We start from the raw sequence: 25,354 nt of genomic DNA, 5'->3' as shown, positions 1-25,354 counted from the left end.
ACTTTTTTGGGTGTGTGTGTATATAAATCTTAGCCCCTTGCTGGAGGATGCTGATGAGGAGGTTACACTCCCTCTCCTGTTGGGGGGCTGGGGTGGGGAGGGGGAACGACCAGTTTCTCTGCTGCTTTGGGAGGGGGGAGTTAGGGAGGCTAAGGAAGAGTCCCAGCCACTCTCTGGAGGCAGGGGGGAATCCCAGTCCTTCTCCTGTCTGTAGGAGTTTGGGGGTGGGGGGAGAGACGAGTCCCTCTCCTGTGGGAGGGAGATTTGGTGGGTGAATCCCAGCACCTCTCTTGGTGGGGGACCTGGGGGGAGTCCCAGCTCCTCTCCTTTGTGTGGTGGAGTTGGGGGGGTGGAGGTTGGAGGGATCTCACCCCCTCTCCTTTTGGGAGGTCCCAGCCCCTGTCCTGCGGGGGGAATTTTGGGGGTCCAAGTCCCTCTCCCATAGGTGGGAGTTGGGGTAGGGGTTGCTAGCCCCTCTCCTGTGGGGGGGGAGAGTTTGGGTCGTGGGTCCCAGGCCCTCTCCTGGAGGGGGAGAGTTTGGGTCGGGGGTCCCAGGGTCTCTCCAGTGGGGGAGCTTCAGAGACCGCCCCTCTCCCGTGGCGAGTTGGGGTGGTCCCAGCCCCTCTTCAGTTGTGGGGAGATTTGGGGGGGCAGCCCCTCTCCCTGGCGGGCAGGGGGCCGTCCCAGCCCCGCTCAGCGGCTCGGCGCCTGGAACAATAGCGAGCGAGCGAGGAGAGGAGCCGGCTCTGCCCCCCGCTCCCCGCCCCGCCCCTGCCTGCCGCACGCCCAGCCAGAGGCAGAGCCGCCGCCGCCGGAGGAGCCGGTTCCATGCCCGCTGGAGCCTCCTCGTGCCGCCGCCGCCCCCGCTCGCCCCGCCATGGACGTTCGCTTCTACCCCTCGGCGCCCAGCGCGGTGGCCTCGCTGCCCGGGTCCGAGCCCGGCTGCCTGGGCCCCCTGGACTATTACCACTGCAACAAGGTACCGCGGGCGGGGGGCTCTGGGCCGTGCGCCCAGCCCGGCCGGCAAACTTGCCGGGCGGGACCTGTCACCGCGGGCGGGCGGGCGCGGGCCAAGCCTGGGTGCTCGCCGCCCCGGACGGGCCGAACTCCCCCGGCGGGGAGCCCAGTGCCGCAGGCGGCCGAGCCCCAGCGCCCGGCGGGAGGGAATTTCAAAACTAGTTCCGAGAGCAGCGCCCGGGCCGGGAGCGAGCCCCTGGGGGCCGGGGGCAGGCAGCGGCGGTGCCGTCTCTGCCCCCATCGCACCCGCGGGGCTGCTGCCTGCGAACACCCCTGTGGCTGGAGGGGAAAACAAAGCAACACACCGACAGCAGCGCGCACGCTGGGCTGTGTGTGAGCGAGGGAGTGAGTGGGGACGGGCAGGGGAGTTGCGTGCGACCGGGCGGCGGCTTGCTTTGGAAGTGTGGCGATGGTTCGGGCTGGAGAATGTACGGGCTAGGAGAGAAGCGCTTTCGGGTGAGTGTGGGAGCGTTGTGTGCTGGGTGCACGGGGATGTTTTGCCCAAAGGGATCTCGGCATGTTTTCCCTGTATTTTGCAAACCTGGCTTCCCCGGCGTGGTTAGCTGCTGGGCCGCGGCTCTTGGTACATTTGTTTGCATTTTTCGGAACTCTGGCTTTGGACTCCGGGTTCTTGCCCCCTCACTTGTCAGTATCTCGCTCGCCTTCTCATCCGCCCAACACAGCTACTTCTGTTAAACACAGCAGACAGACCTGAGTTATGTGTATTTCATAAGAGCTATAGTGCAGCATAGCAATCTTTTTAATCTGGATTTTTCCACTTGCTGCTGCACGGAAAAACACCCTTTTTTGTAACTAGCAAGGAATTTGGTGGGGAGTATTCGAGAGTGCCAGAGGTATTTTAGGAAATAATCCTTCATCCAAGAGCAGCAAGAGGATAAAGCAGTGATAGATGGATTCAGCGCTCGAGGGACAAGTAGTTCTCTGCAAGTGCCACCCTGCTCCACGGGTTTGAGGAAAACAACACTTGAACATTTTAGTAACAAAACAGTTTGGAGTAAAACCTTTGGAGGATTATTTATATGGATAAATTTGAATGCGTAGCTGGGTCTGGGTTTCATATTGCCAAATTCTGGTGCTCGTATTTAAAAAGTTAATGAAAGACGTGAAAGTTTTAATGTTTCAGAGCTGCAACTAGAATGCCCATTAGTTTTTCTACAGTAACACTTTGAATCGAACTGAAGAAAAAAGCAATATGGTTTATAAAGACTTAGCAAATGAATTTTCATTTGTAAACTGTATGTATTAAACATTCTCTGCTGTTTGGGTCATTTAAATATCTTGTATAACTCGAATTAGACTTACTAACATACTATCATTTCTTAAAAATGCCCAGAAATTTTCCCCGAAGTTGAACAATTTTAATTGGAAATTATTTCTTTCCACCTGACTTTTGCTAGTTGTGCTTCTTTTTTTTTTTAACAACAGGATCACTCTGAAAATACTAAAAATCGGGCAAACTGCTAAATGGGAGGGAAGATAAATTTTGATTAGTACAGAAATATCAATTGCGAAAGCACATGAGAGCTTGGGTGTCCAGGAGACTATAAGCAGAAGACTTTAAGAGCTACAAGTCTAAAATACTGCTTGTATTAATAATATTATTAATAGTAATATATTATTATTATTAAAAGATTGTAGAAATTAGCTTGTTCTCAGTTTTTTTGATGTAGAAGATGCTGCATGGGTTATTCATCCAAAGATCTAACTGGGGCAGTGCTCATTTGTCCATAACCTGAGTGACATGCTCTCCCTGTGGCAGCTTGAGAGCAGAGTGCCCTGTAGTGGAAAGTCACAATGTAAAAGTTAATATGTGCTTCCAAAAACTTTGACTTGAGCGACGGAGAAAATTCTGTGGGGCCCATTTTTGTGGAATCAAAGGTGGGATTGGCAGGTTAGACTCTTGTGATCAGTTTGGAGCTATTTGTTAATACATCCAGTGAGAGAATTGCTGTGAGTGTAATGCTCTGAGAGCACAGACAGAGCTACTTTTCTCTAATTAATAGAGTAAAATAAGTAAGAAAATTTCTAGTCTTTGCGCTGACAAGCTGAATGGGATGTTGCAGAGGAACATACAGGGTACTGACCATGCCACCAGGTGCTGCTGTTGTCACTACTACTGAAGATCTTACGACAGGCAGAGGAAGAAGAGAAAATACTAACCCTTTCCCTGATGTTTAGAATTTTTTTTTCCTGAGCTATCAGATGCCATTTGCTTATGCACAGTGCACCAACTTTACCTTAGGTGAGAGCCCACTGGGTTGAATTTGGCCCACTTTGTTTTTTGGACCAAATGCAGAAAGATGCAAGTGTGACTAATTTTAATATTAAAAATTGAGCAAGATGAACAGGAGGTGGTGTGCATCATCTGGTTCTACTCCAGGGTATGTTTGTGGGCTACTGTGTCTGAATTCCTATCCTGTTCTGCACACTGCAGGCTCAAGTTATTGTGCAGTTACTGGTGGTCCGCTCTTCACCTTCCCAGGCATTCCACAGAGAGATACTCTTTGTGTGTGCTCATTTCCTCTGAAACAGAAGGCTGCTTCCCCCTGTGAGATCTTCCCTTTTCATGAGACTCTTGGTCTTCATATACAGATTCCCCTCCACCCATCCATGATACGCGTTGTGTGTTTAGTGCTGACAATGTGCTCATCATTGAACAACGCACACCGATACAGACACAGAGAAGGCAGATGTGGTGGTAAAGTCTGAAGGAAGAGGAAATAAACGCCTTAAAAGAGTTTAATTATCACTACTCATGGCCATTACAAATGGAATGAGTTTTTGGGCTCGCTGTGAATAAGGAGAAGGCAGTAATGTGGTACTGCATTCCACCTGCTACTCCTCTAACCCTTAATTCAGACCTGTGGGTGAGCGGCAGCTCCTCAGCATGATCCCCCTTCTCTATTATTAGACGAGAGTCTGGGCTGAAGCAGATTGAGGTGGGAAGGACTCTTGGGCCTGGCTCGTACTTCCTTTTCCATGGGCTGGTTCTTGTGCTTGAAGTCTCCATCTGCATCGAGACCCTCAGCAAATATATAATTTGAATAAGGAGGTGCTTAGAAGTAAGTTTCAAGCTCTCCGACTAAAATGCTTTTAGTTTTAGGGGGGCTCTTCCCCCCCGCCCCCGAATAGGTGGAGAAAGATGAAGATTGAAAGGAGTGCGCAGTGTCACAGTGTATAAATAGCTCTAGCTGAGAGCATAACAATAGCTCTGCCGGTGCTATGGCTGAGCCAATAGGCACTTTCAGTACAACCAGCAAGCTCACTGAGGAAACACTCTTTAGCCCAAAGCATCCTGAAATGTTAATGTAATTGTTTTGTGCACTTACTGAACATGATATTGTTATCATGAGATTTCCGATCTCATCTGTGCGCTGCAGTGAGCCGCAATTCCTTTTTACAATTATTGAGGTGCCTATTATGCATGAGAATTTCCATTTTAAAAAAGACAGGAGCTTTTAAAGATAAAATGAAATGGGGGCATACGTTCAGCACCACATGCAAGGGACTGCCTGTGCATCTAAAGCTCTCCCAATGGGCTTCATGGGAGTGGGGCCCTCCGCTAGCTGTGTGTGATGGTGAATGCTGGCTCAGGTAGGGCAAATTCTGGCCTCACTATGTGGCTCTTCTTCCCCCCACCCTTCCCTCTGGGGAAGGGGAATGGTTAGTGGATCCACACCTGTCCTCCTGCCCAGGCACTCCTGTTTACACCCATTACTATAGCCTGTGAGTGCCCACCTACTCCAGTCCTATTCCAACCCTCCACTCTGGGGCATGGGTGCCTGGAATTGGCACCTCCCCCTCCTGCATGCACACCAGTTCTTTTACATTTAGCGCTGCCGCCTACTGGGGAGAGGGGCAGAATTCCCCAGCAGGCTAAGGTTTTTTACATGCTTAGGCGTATTATGATGCATTTTCCTCAGACTCTAATAAGCCGCTTATTTTTCAAGGTGTGTTATTTTTTATTGTGAATATATTATGTACATGACCAAGGCAGCACACATCTGTGGCATGTAAGATGATTGACACTCTGTCATGTGATGGTTTTTACACACCGTTGCCTGCTCCATGAAAATCTTGGGTTCATGCCCACTTTGGTTCAAATAAATATTTATATGGGCCCTTTGCTTTTAAACAGTGTTGAAATTCCTGGTAAGTAAATTATGTATAAAGGGTTCATGGTAAATTGCAGTTTTATTGTCCTAGGGCCCCATCCTGCTCCCAGAGCCCTTAGTGAGCATGTACATTGTATTAGCTGAATTGTTGGCATGTATGTAATGAATAATTCAGGTACATTAATTTAAAATAAGTAATATTCAAAGGCCCAGTTTTGCAATCCTTATTCAGGCGAAACTACTACTGAATAAGAGTAAGATAGTGGGGATCTTGCCTGCGTGAGGAATGCAGGATCAGGACTGTTCTTTGTCTTATGAGCTGTAGGATGCAGTGTTATGTTGTAATGTACTAGATGTGTTATTGGGTTGCCAATGCTCTGGTCTCTTATCTCTATAAGGAACTTTTGACAGTGAATGAGTATGTTTCTGTATATTTTCCTACATAAAGAAATTTAAATATAAATCCCTCTTAATTATAACTGTGCATATTAAAAAGTTCTTGATATTAAATTTGCAAACAATCTGATAATCATAATTACTGAACATAGTTTATGTTGTCTAATTCATGATGTATTTCAGTCCCTGGTGTAGAGAGTATACCTCTTTAACACTCGGAATACATGATCTGCTCAGTGCACCTCCCATTATTATTAATGGGAGTTATGCATGCACGTCAGTGGAAAGCTGTAGACGCCTTAACATGTCTAACATTTTTAGAAGTCAATAGCATAATCAAAACCTGTGCCCTAAGCCAGAGGTTCTCAACCTTTTTCTTTCAGAGCCCCCCTCTCCAACATGCTATAAAAACTCCATGGCCCACCTGTGCCACAATAACTGGTTTTCTGCATATAAAAGCCAGGGCTGGCATTAGGGGCTAGCAAGCAGGGTAATTGCCTGGGGCCCCATGCCATAGGGGCCCCCACAAAGCTACATTGCTCAGGCTTCAGCTTCAGCCCCAGGTGGTGGGGCTTAGGGACCAGGGCTTCAGCCCTATGCGGTGGGGCTTTCTGCCTTGGGCCCTAGCAAGTCTAATGCTGGCCCTGCCTGGAGGTCCCCCTGAAACCTGCTCGGGGGCCCTGGACCGCTGGTTGAGAACCACTGCCCTAAGCCTTTCTAATAAAACTATTCGTTACTTTGCTGCTTCAGATATACCATAATTTCCCTGTATTTTGCCTTCTCAGTTCTTAAATTGATAAAAAACTATTTTGTTAATATACTGTCATAAATTATAGATAATTAAAACCCACAAGCCATGAGATAAGTATTAATTTGTAGCAACATTTTCTTCTTCAAAAACAAACAAACACTCATTAGAAATTGAATCTGCCCTACTGGTATAAAACAGGGTCAATCTAATGAATACATTTTTATGGAACATTCTGTTTTGTTTTGACTTTTACTGTACATTGTAAATTGCAGTGATAAACACTGGCCTTTTTCAATGTTTTATTACTTTGCCATGCTGGAAGATAAAATATTTTCTGTTCCTTTTTACTTTCTAAACCAGTTCTGTTTTGAAGAAACATAAATCTTTTTTTCTTTCAAGAGAGACTATTGGTTGGGAATAAAATGTCCAGTAAATTTTTAATTTGGGGTCTATTTTATTCTCACTTTGTGCAGGGAACTCCTCTTGATAGCAAATGTTGAATAATTCCCTGAAGATGGGCAAGGACCTAAAATCTTGGGAATTATCTGAGTCACTCAGTGGGCCATCCCAGCTTCCTACAGCATATTCTTTGATGGTTTATGCATTCTATCTGCATAGTAGGAAGTGTTTGAAGCTCTATTTTGCCGTGGGCTTTATTAAATCAGAAATTCAGAGCTAAATAATGAATGCCCATCCATTCATAGAAATTGTTGTTCTAGCTATATGTGCAGAGAGAAGGCTTTATTCTAGTTGCTTTTGGAATAATAGAGATATCTTGAAGACTACGCTGGTTTATATAACAATATGGTTGTAAAGGTCAGTTCTGATTAAATCCCTTAAAGGCCTGATCCACAAAAGTTTTATGCACATGTGGTGAGGAGGGAGTTGGCACACTGAAGAGAATGGTTCAAAATCTTAAAGTTTCTTTTACTTATTTATGATTCTTCAAATTGACTATGAACATTTTCCTTAAAATCACTGGGCCAGAGTCTGATTTGTGTTATGCAGCCATAAATCTGGACTAAGTATTGATGTCAGTAGAGTTACTGCGTACTGACAGTGGTATAACAGAGATCAGAATCTTTCTCCGTGCATGAACAGTCTAAAAAGCATTACTGGTGACAAACTGTAGTTCACTTTGTATTCATAAAAAGGAGCAGTTCTATAATGGTTTATAAAAGTGTACCACACACATTATTTCTGCTAGCTTCAGGGATGATTGTTAATATAGAGGACACCTGTGACCCACGCTATGCTCTTTATCCCTGTTCTCTCAGTGTCCTACTTTTGCTATTTGTTTTTATTCACTAGGGGTAAAGTAGGATTGTTTTCTTTTTAGGGTATTTCTGCATGTTCCACCATTGCTTTCCTTGTGTGTCTGTATTAAACTGCAGAAGAGGCATGGAGCACTCTGTATCCATATGCAGATTATTCAAGCCAGCAGCATTTTGTTGTGAATCAGGGAGGCGGGTGGAGGAGAGGGGGGAATGTGTCATCCCCCTAGATGTGGAATGAATTTTTTTCCCAGTTACCTTTGTGTTCATCCTTTTTATGAATAGCGCTCTAAATGCTTTTACCATAAGTTGGATTATATCTTTCAGTATAAATGAAGCATATAATTGTGTTTTCCTAACAGCTCTACATTAAAAATAAGTTATTATGCTGCTAATGTGTTTTCCTAGACAATTTTCCATCTAGTCACTATCAGGCTTCTGTTTTTAGCTGTTGCGTACAACATCTTCTCTGGCTTCTTTCTGTTTTATTTTGCATTGCTAAAGTACGGGTGAAGTGGTGCCATGATTCCAATTTTGCTACCATTAACTCCTAATGGGAGATTTGAGTTTTAATGTTCCACTTTTGTGATTTTTCCATACACCTTTTTTATAATTAAGGCTTACATTTTGGGATTTATTTCCTGTAGGGGGGGAGTAACCTACAGTGCAACATACACTGAAATGAGCAATAATCAAAACTGTTATAAAGATGTGGTTGAGAATGGTGTTAAATCATCTGTCTGACTCACTTATATAAGTAGGTTTAAATATTTTAGTCATGTGCATCCTCCATTCTTTTATTGTTCCTTTTTGGTGTTCTGTTCTGATGGATGCCATTTCTTCTTTGAAAAATGGAACTGTCTGCTGCGTAGCCTGCAGGCTGAATCTTTGCATTATGCCACAGAATATCCATCCTCCATTATAATCTTTTGCATAGATTGGTTGACCTCTGTAGATATAATTAAATCTCTTCCTGGCTACTGTATGGTTTCATTTCAGCTCCGTGCTGTATGTATCTGTTAGGTAAGTGTTAAATTAGGGCCCTATATCAGTAATTGTTATTGTGGTACTATTATTTGAAAATCAGTTTCTACTGGGTAGCGTGAGCTATTTCTGAGAAGCCTTGTCTGAGGAAATCAGGTGACTTTTAGTCTGAGGCAGTTTCTTGACCTCTAATTATAGCATGGTCACAAGAAGGCTGGATTGCATGAGTGCTTAATGTAAAATGTAGATTTTCTGTATTGCCTTAAAAACTCACCCTCTCACTCTTTGTGATATGATTATTCTGTGTTCATAAGGGTCGGCTAACCTCACAAGAGCAAGGAAATTAAAGTGGAAATATCTGGCCTGATCCTCAGTGTGAGTAATTCCTCTAAGTCAATGGAGCAGTGCTGACTTACTCCTGGTGCAGATACAGTCCCATCAACTTCCGTAAAAGATCCTTAAGACTGGCTAATGTACTTGTATCACTTCCACTCTGCTACAGATTACCCTGACACAAAGGACCATGGCATTGGATGTTGCAAAATATATAGCCCTGGTACTTCAGAGTTTTTATGGAAACAGAGATACTCTGTTCCAAAATGAAAACAATATTGGGAACACTTGCGGCCTTGGCTATGCATGCACGGCTCCCCTTGGGCCAAAGTCAGCCCTGCTCTAATGTCATTCTGCCACTCACTCTGGATTTGACCCATACCAGTGTCTGATGGCAGAACAGGGTTCATTGTTTTTATGGGAGCTCTTTTAGAAGGTGATAAGCATTTTTCTATTGGATTAAACAGATTACATTAACATAGTTTTTCTTCCCACAAGATATACCAAAAATGTCTGACTCACAGTTTCCATTCCAGTTTGGATTCCTTGGAGAGGCTTTGTCTTTTTTTCTCTCCTGGCCTGTCTCTTGCTCCACTCATATAGCCCCATTCTTCTCTTTCTCTCCCCTCTAGAGGAAGTCATCATTTTTCTCTTTCTCCTTTTTGCTTCAGGTCCCCATGGTGTCAGAGTTGGGAGATATGGATTTTATTCCTGGCCTTGTCACTGACTTGCTGTTTGATCTGACCATGTCTCTTAGGCCTTCATTTTCAGAAGTAACTAGTGATTTTTCAGCTCCATTTTTTGTGGTGCCCTGTCTGAGATCCGTAGAGGGGCCTGATTATCAGAAGGTGCTGAGCATCTGCTCTCTGCAAACTGGAGCTTTTGAAGGTGGTTCAAGTTGCGCGTCCAGAGATGGAGGCCTCCCAAATCATTGGTCACTTCTGAAAATGTAGGTGTTTTGAACCTCTGCTTTTCTACCTGTAAAATGGAGAGAATAATTCTTCCCTTTGTCACAGTAGTGTTGAAGCTTAGTGTTTGGAAAGCCCTTAAGAGCCTCTAGAAAACAGCAAATGTTATTACTATGTCTGCTTTAGTGCCTCATTTCCCCATCTGTTCGGGATTCCCCTCCATATCAACTTGATTTCCATTCTTTCTCTTTCTGACCGCCTCACTCTTACCCATCCTTCACTCATCTTCTAAAATTCAGTCTCTCTATCTCCTGGTTCTTTGCTTCAAAGTCTCCGACCCCTGTCTCATCTATGCTTATCTCTTCTGCCTTCTCTCTTTCTGCAGAACTCACCTACCACTTCCTGGCTTCGGTACCAACTTGACAGCAACACCAACATTGACCGCACAAATAATTTTCATTCCCATTAGCACTAATCCAGAGAAAGGTGGTGGTACTGCCTAGGCTATCTATAATACTTTTAAGAAGATTCTAAACCATTTAAATATTTCGTGATTTCAAAATCAATTTAAATAAGGGAAATGGGTGGGTGAGTAACAGGATTGAAAGTATGTTCTGGAACCTTTTGCTTCCAGGTCCTCAGTTCAAAGCCAGCTCAGGTTGGTACTGATTGAAATCTGTTTCCATTGAATGGCTGCTCCCTGGGCTGTGTGAAAAGAGTTAGTGGGCCTTTGTCCAGGTCGTAGATAGGTGTCTACACTACTACATTTGCTGTTATGTTGGCAGTCTCAATAGAAAGACTAGTGACTGAATGGGTCACATAGACTGAACTACCCTCTCACCTCTAAAGATGGTTTCTCTAGCACAGGGATTTACGCCTCTTTATTTTGCTTTCGACAACCCCCACCCTCCCCCCCCTCCGCTCAGCCTCTTGGGTCTTGACTAATCCTAGATTGTGAGCTCTCTGGGTAGTGGTCTTTAACTGGGCCTCTAGGCACTACATCAGCATAAATAAATGAGGGATGAGGTGCAATGGTAAGGAATAGTGTGTTTGTGTGGGGCTTGCACTGCCAGTGCCTGTGCAACTGTATCTGTTCTCTGGAGATGTGCTCAGGCTCAAGGGATGTCTGTCTGGCACTAGTTGCCAGCACTGTATTAATGGACTTCATTTTTTCCTTTACATGCCATTACTGCTCCCTAATTTACAGATAAACATTTTCTCTGTCAAAGAAATAAAACAATGGAGAATATGAAATGGTTCTAATCTTCTACAAAGGTTTATCTTAACATTGCATTTTTATAAAGTGAGCCATTTTAACTGCACTAGTCTGAAGTAAAAGAGTGATCTCATAATAGAAATTTTCTAGGGAATCCTATGGGAGCTGGATTTGTAACCCTATTGTCTAAACGGGGCAGGGTACCCAAGATTCCTTAATCGGCAGGAAAGAGACTTTGTCAATGTGGAAGTGATTATAATTTTATGAAAACTTTTAAGAAAGCTCTTTGTCAAGAGCTGGAATAGAGTTTAATTGAATTATCTTGGCTCGTCTCAGCACTTGGGGTGGGTGGGGGAAGCATTTGGATGTAATTGGAGGAAAAAAAGTAGAAATACTTTAAAAATTGAAAAATGGGCACTTTGACCACAGAAAAATGTGACTTGTCATCACACTAGGAACTAATAGTCACTTCCATTACTTCTGAGCTCTGCTTGCCAGTGGTTTCATGTTAAAATCAGGAAGGTAATTCTTCCTCTCTCTCTCTCCCCCCCCCCCCCCCCCCGCACCTCCACCCCCCATGTATTATCTTGTCTGTAAGTAGTGGACATTAAATGAAGAAGAATGTAGTGTTAAAAATATCAAGCTTTCAAAAATGGCTGGCAGACCTTACCAGTGATAAGCATTGTTGATTGAAGATCAAACGGCAAAAGAAAACCCTTCCAACAAGAGCCATGGAGTGAACCCTGTAGCCAGACAGTGAGGTCACCCAAGCTTCAGTCTGTGTATATTTAGGAACCTGCACTGGAATTATGGTCTGGTCTCCTCTAAACCAGACGGACAGTGGTGACATGTTGTTTTTGAACCTGACAAATCTTAAAACCAAGGAAACATTTGCTGTATGCCAAGAAAACCAAAGCAATGTTTTCATTATTAAGTGGTAAAAAAATTTTTAAGATAAAGAGCCTGCACCGAAGAAAAGACAATGTGGTCATAAAGTAAACTGAAGACTAACAGCATGTTTGTTATTTATTAACTAATTGACAACCTCTGGTTCTACATCAAGGTGGCAAATTAATTGTGGGAGGCCATCTGCCTAAAATTGGGCAGTTCAGCCACTATCTGGCCAGAGAGTGCATAGAGGCTTTTTGGGATTTGATTTAAATCGGATTGAAACATTGGCCTTTGAAAATTATTTTCAGTCACAGTTTCACTTTAGTAATGGGTTTTGAAGAGGGAAACATTTATAATCTTTATAGCTGCTTAAGCCTACCACGTCCTAGACTCTTTGTTAGAATGGCTGTAACTTGGCCTTCTCTTCCCTGGCAGAGTAGCCTGCTAGTAAGTCTAACATGAATAATACAGGTGGAGTTTTCTCTTAAATTTTAATTACTTGTGAAAGTACAGTAGCAAATAGTTAACTTGTGTGCATGTGGATGCAGCTAAATAGATATTCTTCTCATTTGAACTCATTCTTCACTGGGCTATATTGGCCAGTCCTTCATCTGATGGAATTGAAATCTCTTATGCCAATCGACAGACTTAGGCCCCAGTCCTGCAACTGGCCCAGCATGGACAGATGCCTCCTCACCATTGACTTCAGTGGGCTTTCTGGTGGGCGCAAGGTCTGCCTTTGGAGCCAGATGCAGGAGCTGGGCCTTACACATGAGAGGTAGTCTCACTGCTGCTGTACGTGGCGTGACTTAGCAATTGTATTTGTCTGCATTTGCCAGATGCAGCTTGGTCTGGATACACCAAAGATTGCTTTAAAATGGTTCTGTTGGCACTTCCCAGGTATGAGATGCAGGAAGGAAAATGTCATTAAACTGTGTGTGTGTGTGTGTGTGTGTGTGTGTGTACAAAATTGTCAGACACATGGATGAACATAATTTGTTGGGGAAGAGTCAACATGGTTTTTGTAAAGGGAAATCGTGCCTCATCAGTCTACTAGAATTCTTTGAGGGGGTCAACAAGCATGTGAACAAAGGAGATCCAGTGGATATAGTGTACTTAGATTTTCAGAAAGCCTTTGACAAGGTCCCTCACCAAAGGCTCTTAAGCAAAGTAAGCTGTCATGGAATAAGAGGGAAGGTCCTCTCATGGATTGGTAACTGGTTAAAAGATAGGAAACAAAGGGTAGGAATAAATGGTCAGTTTTCAGAATGGAGAGAGGTAAATAGTGGTGTGCCCCAGAGGTCTGTACTGGGTCCAGTCCTAGTCAACATATTCATAAATGATCTGAAAAAAGGGGTAAACAGTGAGGTGGCAAAATTTGTAGAGGATACAAAACTACTCAAGATAGATAAGTCTCAGGCAGATTGCGAAGAGCTACAAAAGGATCTCATGAAACTGGGTGACTGTGCAACAAAATGGCAGATGAAATTCAGTGTTGATAAATGCAAAGTAATGCACATTGGAAAACATAATCCCAACTATACATATAAAATGATGGGGTCTAAATTAGCTGTTACCACTCAAGAAAGAGATCTTGAGTCATTGTGGATAGTTCTCTGAAAACATCCACTCAATGGGCTGTGGCAGTCAAAAAAGTGAACATAATGTTGGGAATCATTAAGTAAGGGATAGATAATAAGACAGAAAATATTATATTGCTGCTATAGCAATCCATAGGAGGCTATAACAGGGTTAAAAAAAGAATTAAATATGTTCGTGGAGGATAGGTCCATTAATGGCTATTAGCTAAGATGGGCAGGGATGGTGTCCCTAGCCTCTGTTTGCCAGAAGCTGGGAATGGGCAACAGGGGATGGATCACTGTTCCTGTTCATTCCCACTGGGGGACCTGGCATTGGCCACTGTTGGAAGACAGGATCCTGGGCTAGATGGACCTTTGGTCTGACCCAGTATATCCATTCTTATGTTCCCAAAATCCAGGATACACACTTCTTCTGCACTTGTATACTAAAACAAATCAGTATGTTCAACTTGAGGAATGTTAGGTTATATTTCCAGGAAGGTCATGCAAGGTTCTTAAGCAAGTTGTGAATCTTGATTTCCTGGAAGTATATGAAGGGTGTAAGAAGTCAGATGAGCTAGTTGTTGCTGCCAACAGGAAATCGCAGGAGGGATAAATCCAGTTTTTCAGGGAAACTTCCGTGTCTTACCTTTTGGGTTAACCTGAAGTGTTTTGATTCATTTAGATTCCTTTAGTGTTAGAACCCTCCTGTATAACAACATTTAAAATGAGAGAACTGGTGCCCATTAGCTGCAAAGCAGTGCTCCAAGTTGCCTTTGTTACATGGGACAGCTTGGATTTCAATATCCTCTTCGGGTCATGGGGTCAGATCCTCAACTTGATGTAAAATGTCATAGTGCCATGTGTCAGCTTGGAAAGCATGTTCTGTTTTAGAAAGGGATGATTCTGAGAGCTTCTCACTAAATGTCAACATTATAGTGAAAGCTGGATGGCTCTGGAGATTTAAGAACCACTACAGAGCCTTCCAGCACTAGGTTCTTGGTTCAAACTGGGCTCACGTTAGCAGTAACCAAATATTATCATCATCGGAAGCTGGTCAGGCAGCTATGTGAAACACTGGTGCATCTCAGTGCAATTCTGTGTGAACAGGTATCTGCACCACAAATAAGTTCCTTGCCCTGTGGTATTAATGGGCCTTTCCGTGATCAGTTTCAGCAGAAAGGACAAGGATTAAATGGACTATTTGGAATCAGCTGCCCTCATCCATACTATGGGGCCCCTGTGGGTCAGAGCTGGGGCACAGTGTTGAGGCAATGTGGGGAAGCTTGTGCTGCTTCTGCTTCTATTGTGTTTGCTCTGTGGATAAACAGGGTCTCCAGTTCTATCAGTCCAGTACCTCGCACCCACACTAAATTTGATTAAAAACAATAAAGTGAAGGTGAGCTTGTGTAATTATACATTTAACACGCCAAGATGCTGCTGTTCTAGTTATTTTTCCTAAATAAGCTTATCTAAGCTTCATGGATCTCTGATAATTTTGGCAATGAAACTAAATGGTGTAACCTTTTAGTGCAGTGTTAGACAAAGTTCCTGGTGGACCTGTATGTTCACAGGACTCTGTCCCACCAGGTGGTGAGCACTCTCCATTCCGATTGACTTCTCTGGGTGCTGAACCTGCTTAGCATCTCTCTCAACTTACTCAGTGCAGCATCGAGCCCTGGGTGAGAAGAAAATTCTGCTTTGTAACATTTCAGAGCACAGTTTCACAATGACCAGGCCTTGCTTAATAGGGACCACTGAGTTCAGGGAACTGACTGAAGAGGGAGATGACTTGCTAAACACATACCATTTTTCTCTCTTTTGTCCAGTTTTCCTTTTTTCCCTCTTTTATCTGAGCATTGCATCCTATACACATATTTCCTGCTTTGGGGCTGGTGTGGCATGTGTCTGCTTGCTGTGTCTGCCAGTTCTGATGTTTGGTTCCTCCTTGCTAGCACCACTTGCTTCTGCAGAAGCATTTGATGGTGTTATGTAAGCCTCGAATCACAACCTAACACTTTCACAGCAGACACTGCTAAGCACACTGGGTCAAATTCACCCCTGCACTAACTCCACTGATTTCAGTAGAATTGCACCGTGGATGAATTTGGCTCAGCAACTAATGGGAGGAAACCGATATCAGTAATGTCATTCAGAGGAATCTAAATAAGTAGTTCTATTATCTCAGGTAGCTTCAGCTTGAGCTATGAACGAGCACCATAAGTGACTGTAGGCTGGAATTTAAATTGCTTCTAGAGCACAGACATTGCACATTAAAACTAATTTTTGGCATTAGAACAAGATGCTCCGTGTCTCCTGCTTGAGATCTGGGGGAGTTCATGTCACAATACTGGTACAAGTTCTTTAGCTGACTCTCACGAAGGACCATGAAGTTTAAACTGAAACAAAAAACACAGCTCTGACTGTGAGTTACCACAATTCTGAACTGAGACTTATCATGACCTTTCCATGTGGGCCTCTCCATTAGACTGGTGCAGGGCCTCTCAGCTATTTTCATGTCAGGCACCACATTTTAATAAAGAAATTGTTTGCTGGGCACCACCTCTGCCATGCATGATTGGATAGGCCTTCTCCCCTCCCAGTGGTGCTTGAATAACATCTCTGTGGCAACTATAGCAATTGCTTACATGGAAAAGTGGTATTAGTAGAATTTGTAATGCACTTCTAAATGTCTCTTAATGGGATTTGGCTGCTAGAGGGGAAAAAAGCAGGAAAGCCAGCAGTGCTGAGTAACCAGCTACTTCTTTGTACTCCATGCACCACAGTTTAGATACCACTGGGTTAGAGAGAAATGAATCCTATTGAACTAGCCTGGTGGTGGTGTTGAACTTCTGTTAGGGACTAGGATAAAACCATCTCTACTTCTGATTTAAGACAAGATGTGAACCTATTGGAAATGCTCAGTTACACCCATGCAACTTCACAAAAATCAATGGAGCTGTGTGGGTGTAAGTGAAGGCAGAATTTGTCTCCGAAGCAGAGGCTAATGCATTAGCCTTTACCAGGTTGATAATTCCCATCTTGGTTTCCAGTCAATCCACAGTGCCACAAAGTAAAAGAAATAATGGGCCAGTTCCTCAGCTGGTAAAAATCAACATAGCTCCATTGACTCTGAGTAGAGCTGCTCTTTTACACTAGGTGAGGATGTGGCCCACTGCTTTGATACAAGAGTTGTGTACATGCGAGATGGTAGTTACTGTATAGCTCTGTAGTTCAGTCTTTAAGGCCTAGCGTGCCACATCTAATTTTTATAATTCGGTTCACTGTAGCTATCATGGATTCTTACTCATGTGCTGTACACTAAGCCAAACCATGTACCACCAGTCGTGTGAGCACCTCATTTTGAGAACTGCTGGTGTGACTCATAAAAATAATGCTGTGTCCCACATACAATGCAGCAGAAGTGAATTAATCATATCCTTTTTTGTTCTAACATAATGCTTAGCATTGGATTTAGTTACTGAAATATTTTTTTCTGCTGAGTTCTCATCTTCTTTATTTTTCCTTCTCTGTACTGTCTATAATCAAATTAAGTTCTTGAGGAACAAAAGATTTACTGGGGGAAAATATCCAAGAAATGCATTAACCTGCTAAATGCTTGTATAGACTAGGGATTCTCAGTGGTGTAACTTGTTACACTGCAGCCAACCCCCTAACGTAGTGCACTGCACCGGTGTAATGTAGGGAGGTAGTGCCAGTTTGGGAGGCATTTAATTGGGTCTCTTGATATTGGTCTCAGCAGAGAGGTCAAGGCTTGAATAAGTGTTAACTGCAGGGCTGGTCCCTCCAGCTCCGGGCTGTAGCACTTAGGAAATGCAGTTGGAGTGTGTGGAGTAGCCTGCCTTGCTACTGTATATAGCGGTGTAAATCAAATAGAAAAAGGGGGGAGGAGGAACACTTTCAAGCAGAGAGGTGCCCTTAGTCCTCAGGCAATGGGAACGGGGTGTAGTAGTGGGAGGAATACGTGGTACATGCTCTACGGTAGATATTGCAAATGCACTGTCGGGGAAACCTACCCTCCTGCTCCTGCCCTGCCCCCACAGCCATAGTACATTCCCTGCCAGTGGAAATTGGGCAGAGCAGGCTTTAGGGGAGCTCTGAATAGCATGAGCTCACTCCCTGCACAATGCTGAGTCCTTCTCTCTGGGCAATCTGTGTGCATCACAGGAGGGTGACAGTGGAGCTATGGAATTCACCCTATCATGGATCCTCTGTTATGGCTGGGGTGCACAAGAGAAGTGGAGGGCTGCAGTAGTGTCCATAGAGTGTCTGCAGAGCCATCTCTTCCATGCCCAGCCCAACTACTTGAGTTTCTCAAGAAGGAAATAGTCACTATTGTAGTGTACGTGGTGAGCTTTGTGGTGAAGGTGGATTGCAAAGCAGCAGATATTTCCCTACCTGTTAGTAAAACTAACACAATCACTCATATGTGACCCTTTCCTGCCCAGTTTATTATGAAAAGATCAAACTGTCTGTACTGGGCTATCTTGATTATCACTTCAAAGGTTTTTTTTCTCTTAATTAATTGGCCTCTCAGAGTTGGTAAGACAACTCCCACCTGTTTATGCTCTCTGTATGTGTGTATATATATCTCCTCAATATATGTTCCATTCTATATTCATCCGAAGAAGTGGGCTGTAGTCCACGAAAGCTTATGCTCTAATAAATTTGTTAGTCTCTAAGGTGCCACAAGTACTCCTGTTCTTCTTTTTGTGGATACAGACTAACACGGCTGCTACTCTGAAACCTATGAAAAGATAGATCTTTTGGACCAAAGACAAAAAGATCCGAGGTAAAAACAAGGCTACCATGAACTTAGGCAAAAGATGTCCTGTAACCATTAAATTCTATGGAAAAAAATGGACACAACATGAGAACTCAGCAAATCTCTCAATAAATTTCACAGTAACCCTGTAGGTGCATGAGACAGCTCGTGGGTGTCTGATGTGTCGATTCACTTCAAAGCCGGTTATAGTGCAGCTGCTAAGGGATCCAGCAAAAGTTGGCTAGTGCTGCTGTGCTTCTTGCTTTCTATAATTTGATGATTTCTATTGCTCGTGAAAGAGAGAGCTGTTAGTGCTAGCTAGAGCCAGGTGCAGTTATCCTGAATGTAATGTGAAATTACAAGAGCTGTAAAATAGGACTTAACTCTCTGTTTGCTTCAACTTCTAGGATGACAGAGGACTGACTTAAAGGGCCAGTTACCAGTCTGTTACACCAGGGTACAATTGGAGTAACTCTATTCACTTCCATTGAGTTACTCTGGATTTATACTGGTATAACTGTGATCAGAATCTGGTCCAGATAATTTTAGACTATGATGGGATGGGTGAGAGAAATGAAAGTCTAGCAGTAATTCAATGCCAAATACAAATACACTGTCAAGTATATTATGTTGTATAATTTAGAAAGGATGCTATTTTTAGAAGGCCATTAGAATTCTGCTTTTCCAGAAAATAAGGGAAAGGAGAACTTGGAATGAAGCATGTCTTAAAAGGAGTCTTTCCATGTGTCGTGAAGACAAAGGACTTTATACTGTCATATTTTTAATGTACAGCATCTTATATAGAATGCATTTGGCAAAACCGTGATACATGTGATATTTCAATGAAAGAGGGAAGAAAAACTGAAATCACTCTGGGGCAGATAGTCAGTATCCATTTTTGTTGTTTGTTTGTTTCAAATAAGTAACCATTATACTTATCTTTTTAATATTAATCCCAAACAGGAAAAATTATGGATGTGGCGATTTCTCTATCTGGGAATATTATTTTAAAGCTCATGGGGTTACATTAGTTGAGTGCATAGTGAATTCATTCACTGGAGCAAATAAACCCTGATCAGACTGAATGCTGGGAGCTGACAGTTTGACGTTGGGATGTACATCACAGACAGATCTCTGGGGGAAGGGTGGAGAATTTGGTCCTTCATGTAATTCTTTCTTTCCCTCCTCCCCTTTCGCTTTAGTGATGAAATTGGTTAAAACACTTGCATTCAAAGCTGGAATTAACTGGGCATTGTTGTGAGGAAGCCTGTAGTGTTGCATGACTTGTTTGTTGACCATTTGTGTAAGCAATACTCATTGGAAGAGGAAGGAGCCGAGTTCCTGAGGAAGAAACCAAGTTACTGCTGCTTTTTAAGATGTAACCTTTCCATATTTCAGTATATCTCTATGATCCCTTTGGTGAAGCATTAATTATTTCTGATCTAGAGAGAGTCTCTTTTGAAATGATGCTGAGAACCAGTTTACTCCTGCAATTTGGGTTTTTCCTTAACTATATCTCAATATAAAAATAAGTGGTACAATACAAACATTAAAAATGTGGGCTCTCTTTATGTTGTATGTGCAAATGATTGCCCAGAAAACTTTCAGCACTCAGTTATGCAAGCAATTTTACGTGTACAAAAACCCATTTGTATGCACAGAATTGAGTGCAAAGGGTTTTTGCATACAGTTCTAATGGTGTCCAAATGACAATGCACCAAAAGTTCAGATGCACAAATAGAGGATGAGCTGCGGCCCTCCTGAAAATTTGTTTTAAAGCAATACATGATATAATATAACAAGTATTAGGGGAACAACATCTTGTAGCTCCTCTGTCTACACTTCCGTTGCAAGCAGGTCTTCAGACCTGTATAAATCTACAGGGCAGGTTAGTAACATAACACTGTGATATGAGACTCACCCAACCTTATTCACCTACCTCTCTTTTTTTCTTTTACCAAAAATGATTATGGTCAAGAAAAACTTTGTTTTTGGCTAGCAATAGGCAGGATTTAAAACAGTTTTCAAAACATTAACAAGAAAAGAAAATTCAAGTGCTCTTTTTGAAAACAGGCATCTAGATTTTATTTTAAGTTTAATGTTTACGTTAGTTAATAGCCTTTGATATTCTCAAAATGTATAGGAATGACCAAGATATTTCCATGAGAAAATTAGCTCCTGATCATGGATAGCAGCTACTTCCCATAAGGATTTCTGTGTACTCACTAGTATATAGTTTATGTAAAAGTCAGATTGGTCTAGTGAGGTGGTCTGGGCACAGGACTGGGCATTTGGAGCTCCTGGATTGCAGTCCCATAAATTACACAGACTATCTTTATGTACTGTGGCAGCTCATGCTGTCTGCCTCACTTTTTCCATCTGTAAAATGGAGATAATACTTCCATGTCTTATGGTGGTGTTGTGTGGAGCCATTAAAATATGACTGTGAAGTGTTCTCAAGAGGAAAAATACTGTATAAGTGCTAAGCATTGTTATTATGGTGGATATATATTTTTAGTATACAAACTCCCCATTGATTTCCCTGCATACAGTTGTATGTGTCTCATACACTAGAGTCCCAGTTCTGCAACAGCATATGTGTGGGTGAAGCCCCATTGACTTCACTGGAGTTTTATGAGTGCCAGGCTCTACCGATATGCATGCTGTTGCAGGATTGAGGCCTAGGAATATTATTACAATTTATTCATTATTTGTAATCCAGTAGTGCCTAGAGGCCCCATTGGGAACCATTGTACAAGGCGCTGTATAGATAAGAGTGCTCTTAGCTTTGTAGGATTCTCCAAGAATGTAGCATGATCCTGCATTCCCTGTGCACTCAGTGATGCTGGTGTTTGACATGAGCTGTTGTTAATTGCTGTGGAAAGACTAGCCTCCTATTAGAGTGAGAGCTGCTGTGCAGGAGCTCCTCCGTCCTTTGAATGGAGAGTTTGCACAGCGTAAAAAAATCATTAGAGAACAATAAAACATTTATGGGTGTGATTTAAATCTGGACCTGTGGTGGAGTAGGCAGTGAGGAAACCTTGCAGTGCTTCTACCTGTGCTGTTTGTGTTCTGTGGGTTAAGAGAAGACTTAATTTGCTAGTGTGGCTGGTCTGACACTTTTCGTCACCACTAAATACAATGAAAAAAGGTGATAAAGTTAACTGTCCTGGAGCAAATGCTGTATGTTAATTACATGCACTGTCTTCTTAATGATCCTCCCCACTGTTATCTTTCTAATGACTAGAGCAGAAGGAGAGAACAGAATACTCAGAAGGCTCAGTTCTGCGTGGAAGGCCTGTGCCAATCTCAGCAACGGTCAATGGAGATGACAAAATGCCAGCACGTGACTGTGATATCTGATGCAAAGTTCGTATTTTCTTTGGTACACAAAATGCCTGAGGGTCACTGAAAGAGACAGAACGTTGGATTCTCTCGGAGATTCCACTCTGTCGGTGCAAAGAGTCTGGAAAGCCACCAGATCTGGCCATCTGAGAATTCCCCTTCAGTGGTGGAGCCCACAGCATGCACAGAACTGGTATTCCAATCCCTCTGAGAGTCTGTCTATGTAGCAAGTAGCACCTGTAGCTGGCCCATGCCAGCCAACTCGGGCTTGCGGGGCTTGGGCTGCAAGGCTGTTTGATTGCTGAGTAGACTTCCGGGCTTGGGCGGGAGTCTGGGCTTAGGGTGACCAGATGTCCCGATTTTATAGGGACAGTCCCGATTTTTGGGTCTTTTTCTTATATAGGCTCCCATTACCCCCCATCCCGATTTTTCACACTTGCTGTCTGGTCACCCTTCCTGGGCTCCACAACCCTGCAAGGTGGGAGCGTCCCAGGGCCAAGTCTCTCTGGCCTGGGATATTTTAGACCTTTTTCGTAACACTTCCCGTTTTTTGCAAGCACTGGTTCATCTCTGCTGCCAGTGGTCACGGTGTGAGCTCTGTGGAGGGGCAGGGTGCCCGTGGTCACGGTGTGAACTCTGTGGGGGGCAGGGGGCCCATGGTCATGGTGGGAGCCATGTGGGGGGGAAGGGAACTAGGGTCACAGTGGGAGTGCTGCGGGGAGCAGGGGGCCCGGGGTCATGGTGGGAGCCCTGTGGGAGGCAGGGTGCTTTGTGTCATCCGGGCTAGTTCTTAGTGCGGTTAGAGATACGGTGTCTAAAATGCCAGTGGCTGGTCTGCATTAGTGCTTCTACCCTTGATACTAGTAGTAGAGCTGCACTGGTGGTGGCACAGTTGGGAGTTTTCTGGAAGCAGAGTCTAATGTAGACAATTTATGGCTGATGGACTGTCTGGTAAGGCTGCCAATGAAGGTGCCAGCTGGGATGGCAGTTTGTTGAGTGGGACCTCTCCACTTGGAAGTGGGCCAAGCTTGCCATCCATTCCACATAAGCCATCAAACAACTACACCTCTACCCCGATATAACGCGACCCGATATAACACTAATTCGGATATAACGCGGTAAAGCAATGCTCTAGGGGGGCGGGGCTGCGCACTCCGGCGGATCAAAGCAAGTTTGATATAACGCGGTTTCACCTATAACACGGTAAGATTTTTTGTCTCCCAAGGACAGCGTTCTATTGGGGTAGAGGTGTAGTAATAAGTGTAACATTGTCTGGAGTTGAACTGGTGATGCAGAGGAGAGTTACTCTGTATTCCAGGCCCATTTTCCCAAGCCATCCAATGTCCTCATAGCATGTCTTTTAAACCACATATTGTGGAATTAAAACAATTGGAGTCCAGAGTCAGTAATTCCTGTAACCAGTAAGCAGCAAAGTAGAAAAAAGTCATGCAAAAATGCCCATACTTCTCAAATTTCCTGTTGGCCTGGTTTCCAAGCAATCAAGGAGGGCATGGCATGCCGGGTGGGTTTATCCCTGGTAGGGACAAAAGTAAAGGGATAGCCTAGTCTGTTTTTATGCTGTTTTCATGCTCATAGTTAATGCTGATATCTAGAATGTGGATAAGGCACATTCTATAACATAAATAATGCTGTGATGGAGGATGGACAAAAGCCACAGCAAAGATCATGCTAAAGCCTGTATGTATCTTACAGAGTTTCAGGACTCCTGCAAAGCAGCTCTGTTCAAACCGCCAGTCGTGCTGCCCTTTCCCTTGCAAATTGTATCTCCCATGGAAAACCTGCATGTCAGAGGTGGAGTTCTCTTTGTATGAACATGTCATGTGCTTGGGCTGTTGCTTTGCAGCCAGGTGCCTGGCCATCTGGGGCTTACCTGGCCTGACCAAGAAGAGCCATTTGAACCTATTGTACTTGCATTTTTTTTTTTTTAATAATGTGTGAGACAATACAGTAACAATTCTCTGTACTCAAGTGCCTTAAACTCCTATGGCTGTATCTTCAACTAGTGCAGCTCCATTGAAGTCACTGGAGGATCTGGTCCCCTGAATTGCCTATGCTTTGTGGATTTGCTTATGTTTAACTCTGCTGCAGGAAATCTCACCTCAGATATTTGTTCTAATGAAACTATTGATTTGATCACTTTTGTCACAATATCATGATGAATGTATCTCAGAGGCATATGATGCTGTTGGAGCACATCAGTTTTGGTGATGAATTAAATGGTTAAATTAAATGTTTCAGTGTGCAGGGTACAGGCTGAGCAAGTTAGAATAATAAAATCCTTTTCAATCATTTATCTTTATAAAGTATTTAGTTAATAGATGACGTACAGCTCACAAAGCTTGTAAGGATCTGACATAGGGTATCATAATATTATGATATTTAACAGTGAAAACTACTGCATTATCAACTTACCTCTCTAGCATGGAGGAGGCAACAGCTGAGGCATAAAAACTAATGCTTCAGTATGACAGAGCTAAAATTGAACTTGGCAATTACCACATGCATGATTCACAGTATTGTGAAGTGAAGCTACTATATAAATCAGCCCCAGTAATCATAGGTTTAAAATTAGTCAGTTACTATTAACTCTGCTACTGTTAACATATGTTGAAGTATTATAAAAGTGAAAGGTATGGAATATTTGAAATACAGGTTTAAAGTAAACCACTTAGTAAGCTCCCAGTGGGAGGGCTTTAAGTTCATACGGAAGTAAGATTTAAGGTGTTCTGAAAAAGGTTTATGAACACATTTAATTGCACACTGCACTCTAATCTTTAGAATGCTTAGTATCCTTTAGAAAGCACCATTTCTTGTGCTCCCAAGACTTTAATATTTTCAGAGTAAAAAGCTGTGACTGAATTTTATTTTTTCTTTGCAATTTTTTTTTTTGACTTGCATTGCCTTTTAAGTAGTTGGCGAGGCTTTTCAATGCCAGAGGTAGAAAAAAGAAAACAGCAGGAAAAATGTTTTAAATCATTATGGGAAGTGAAAGGATGGCTCTGAGCACATCATAGAAATGAACAGCCAACATGGCTGCTTAAATACTCTTTTTCTCCCATATATGATTAACCCATGGAACTTGGTGCCACAGGATAATATGGAAGTCAAGGAGTCTAACAGGATTCAAAGAAGGATCATTATTTGCTTCACAACTGCCACAAGACTCCTCAGAGGGTTAAACGGTAACCAAGAAGTCTCACACTTTTGTGTGGAGGTCTGGGAGAGGTTGTGTTTAAGCTGTGGGGGAGTCTGAAGGGTGGTTAGGCATGTGGATGGTGGGTTCCAGCTCTCAGAATGGAATGCTAGACACCGGGTTTGCACCCTGAGAATGTGTCTAGGAACCCCAAGACTGGGGCAGTGCCTGGACTCTGTTTAGGAGCCGAAGGCTTAAAACACCTGGGGACCCAGTGGCTGGGCTCCCTCACTGCAGTCTGATGAGTGGTCGAGAGGAATCGGGACCTGTAACAGTGACATATCAAGCTTTAACAAATGTGTGTTTGTTGATAACCTCAGTAAGCTTTTGAAGAAGGGAATGAACATGCTGCTTTCTCACTGCAGCAGTTCGAACCCCTCTTTGTGGGCTTCCTGCCTTTCTCTGTAGGAGGTGCTGCCGTTCCTGCACTTTGCATGGACACTGTTCAAAGCCCTTGAGATGGGGGTAGGTTTTGTTGCCAATATTCGGCTGCCTCTGAGTAATTTCAGATGGGTAGGGTATA

The 25,354-nt window shown here is 43.4% G+C and overlaps 1 protein-coding gene across 3 annotated transcripts in view; it reads left to right on the top strand.

Annotated features, from left to right (window-relative positions):
* Positions 1 to 778: 778 nt before the first annotated feature.
* Positions 779 to 25,354, top strand: part of TOX2 (TOX high mobility group box family member 2) — a 256,708-nt gene continuing 232,132 nt past the window's right edge. Inside the window, exon 1 of one of the 3 annotated variants that reach the window (XM_034787530.1) lies at positions 779 to 979. In XM_034787530.1, the coding sequence (XP_034643421.1) occupies positions 878 to 979 (102 nt within the window). In that variant the 5' untranslated portion in view covers positions 779 to 877. Of the gene's footprint in view, positions 980 to 1,352; positions 1,474 to 25,354 lie in introns of those variants that run through there. The other 2 variants (XM_034787528.1, XM_034787529.1) reach the window with 2 other exon arrangements.

This window comes from Trachemys scripta, chromosome 12 (genome assembly GCF_013100865.1).
Source record: "Trachemys scripta elegans isolate TJP31775 chromosome 12, CAS_Tse_1.0, whole genome shotgun sequence".
In the NCBI taxonomy this organism is placed as follows: Eukaryota; Metazoa; Chordata; order Testudines; family Emydidae; genus Trachemys; species Trachemys scripta.
Note: the sequence above shows the minus strand (reverse complement) of the source record. Positions and strands in the feature narration are given on the sequence as shown.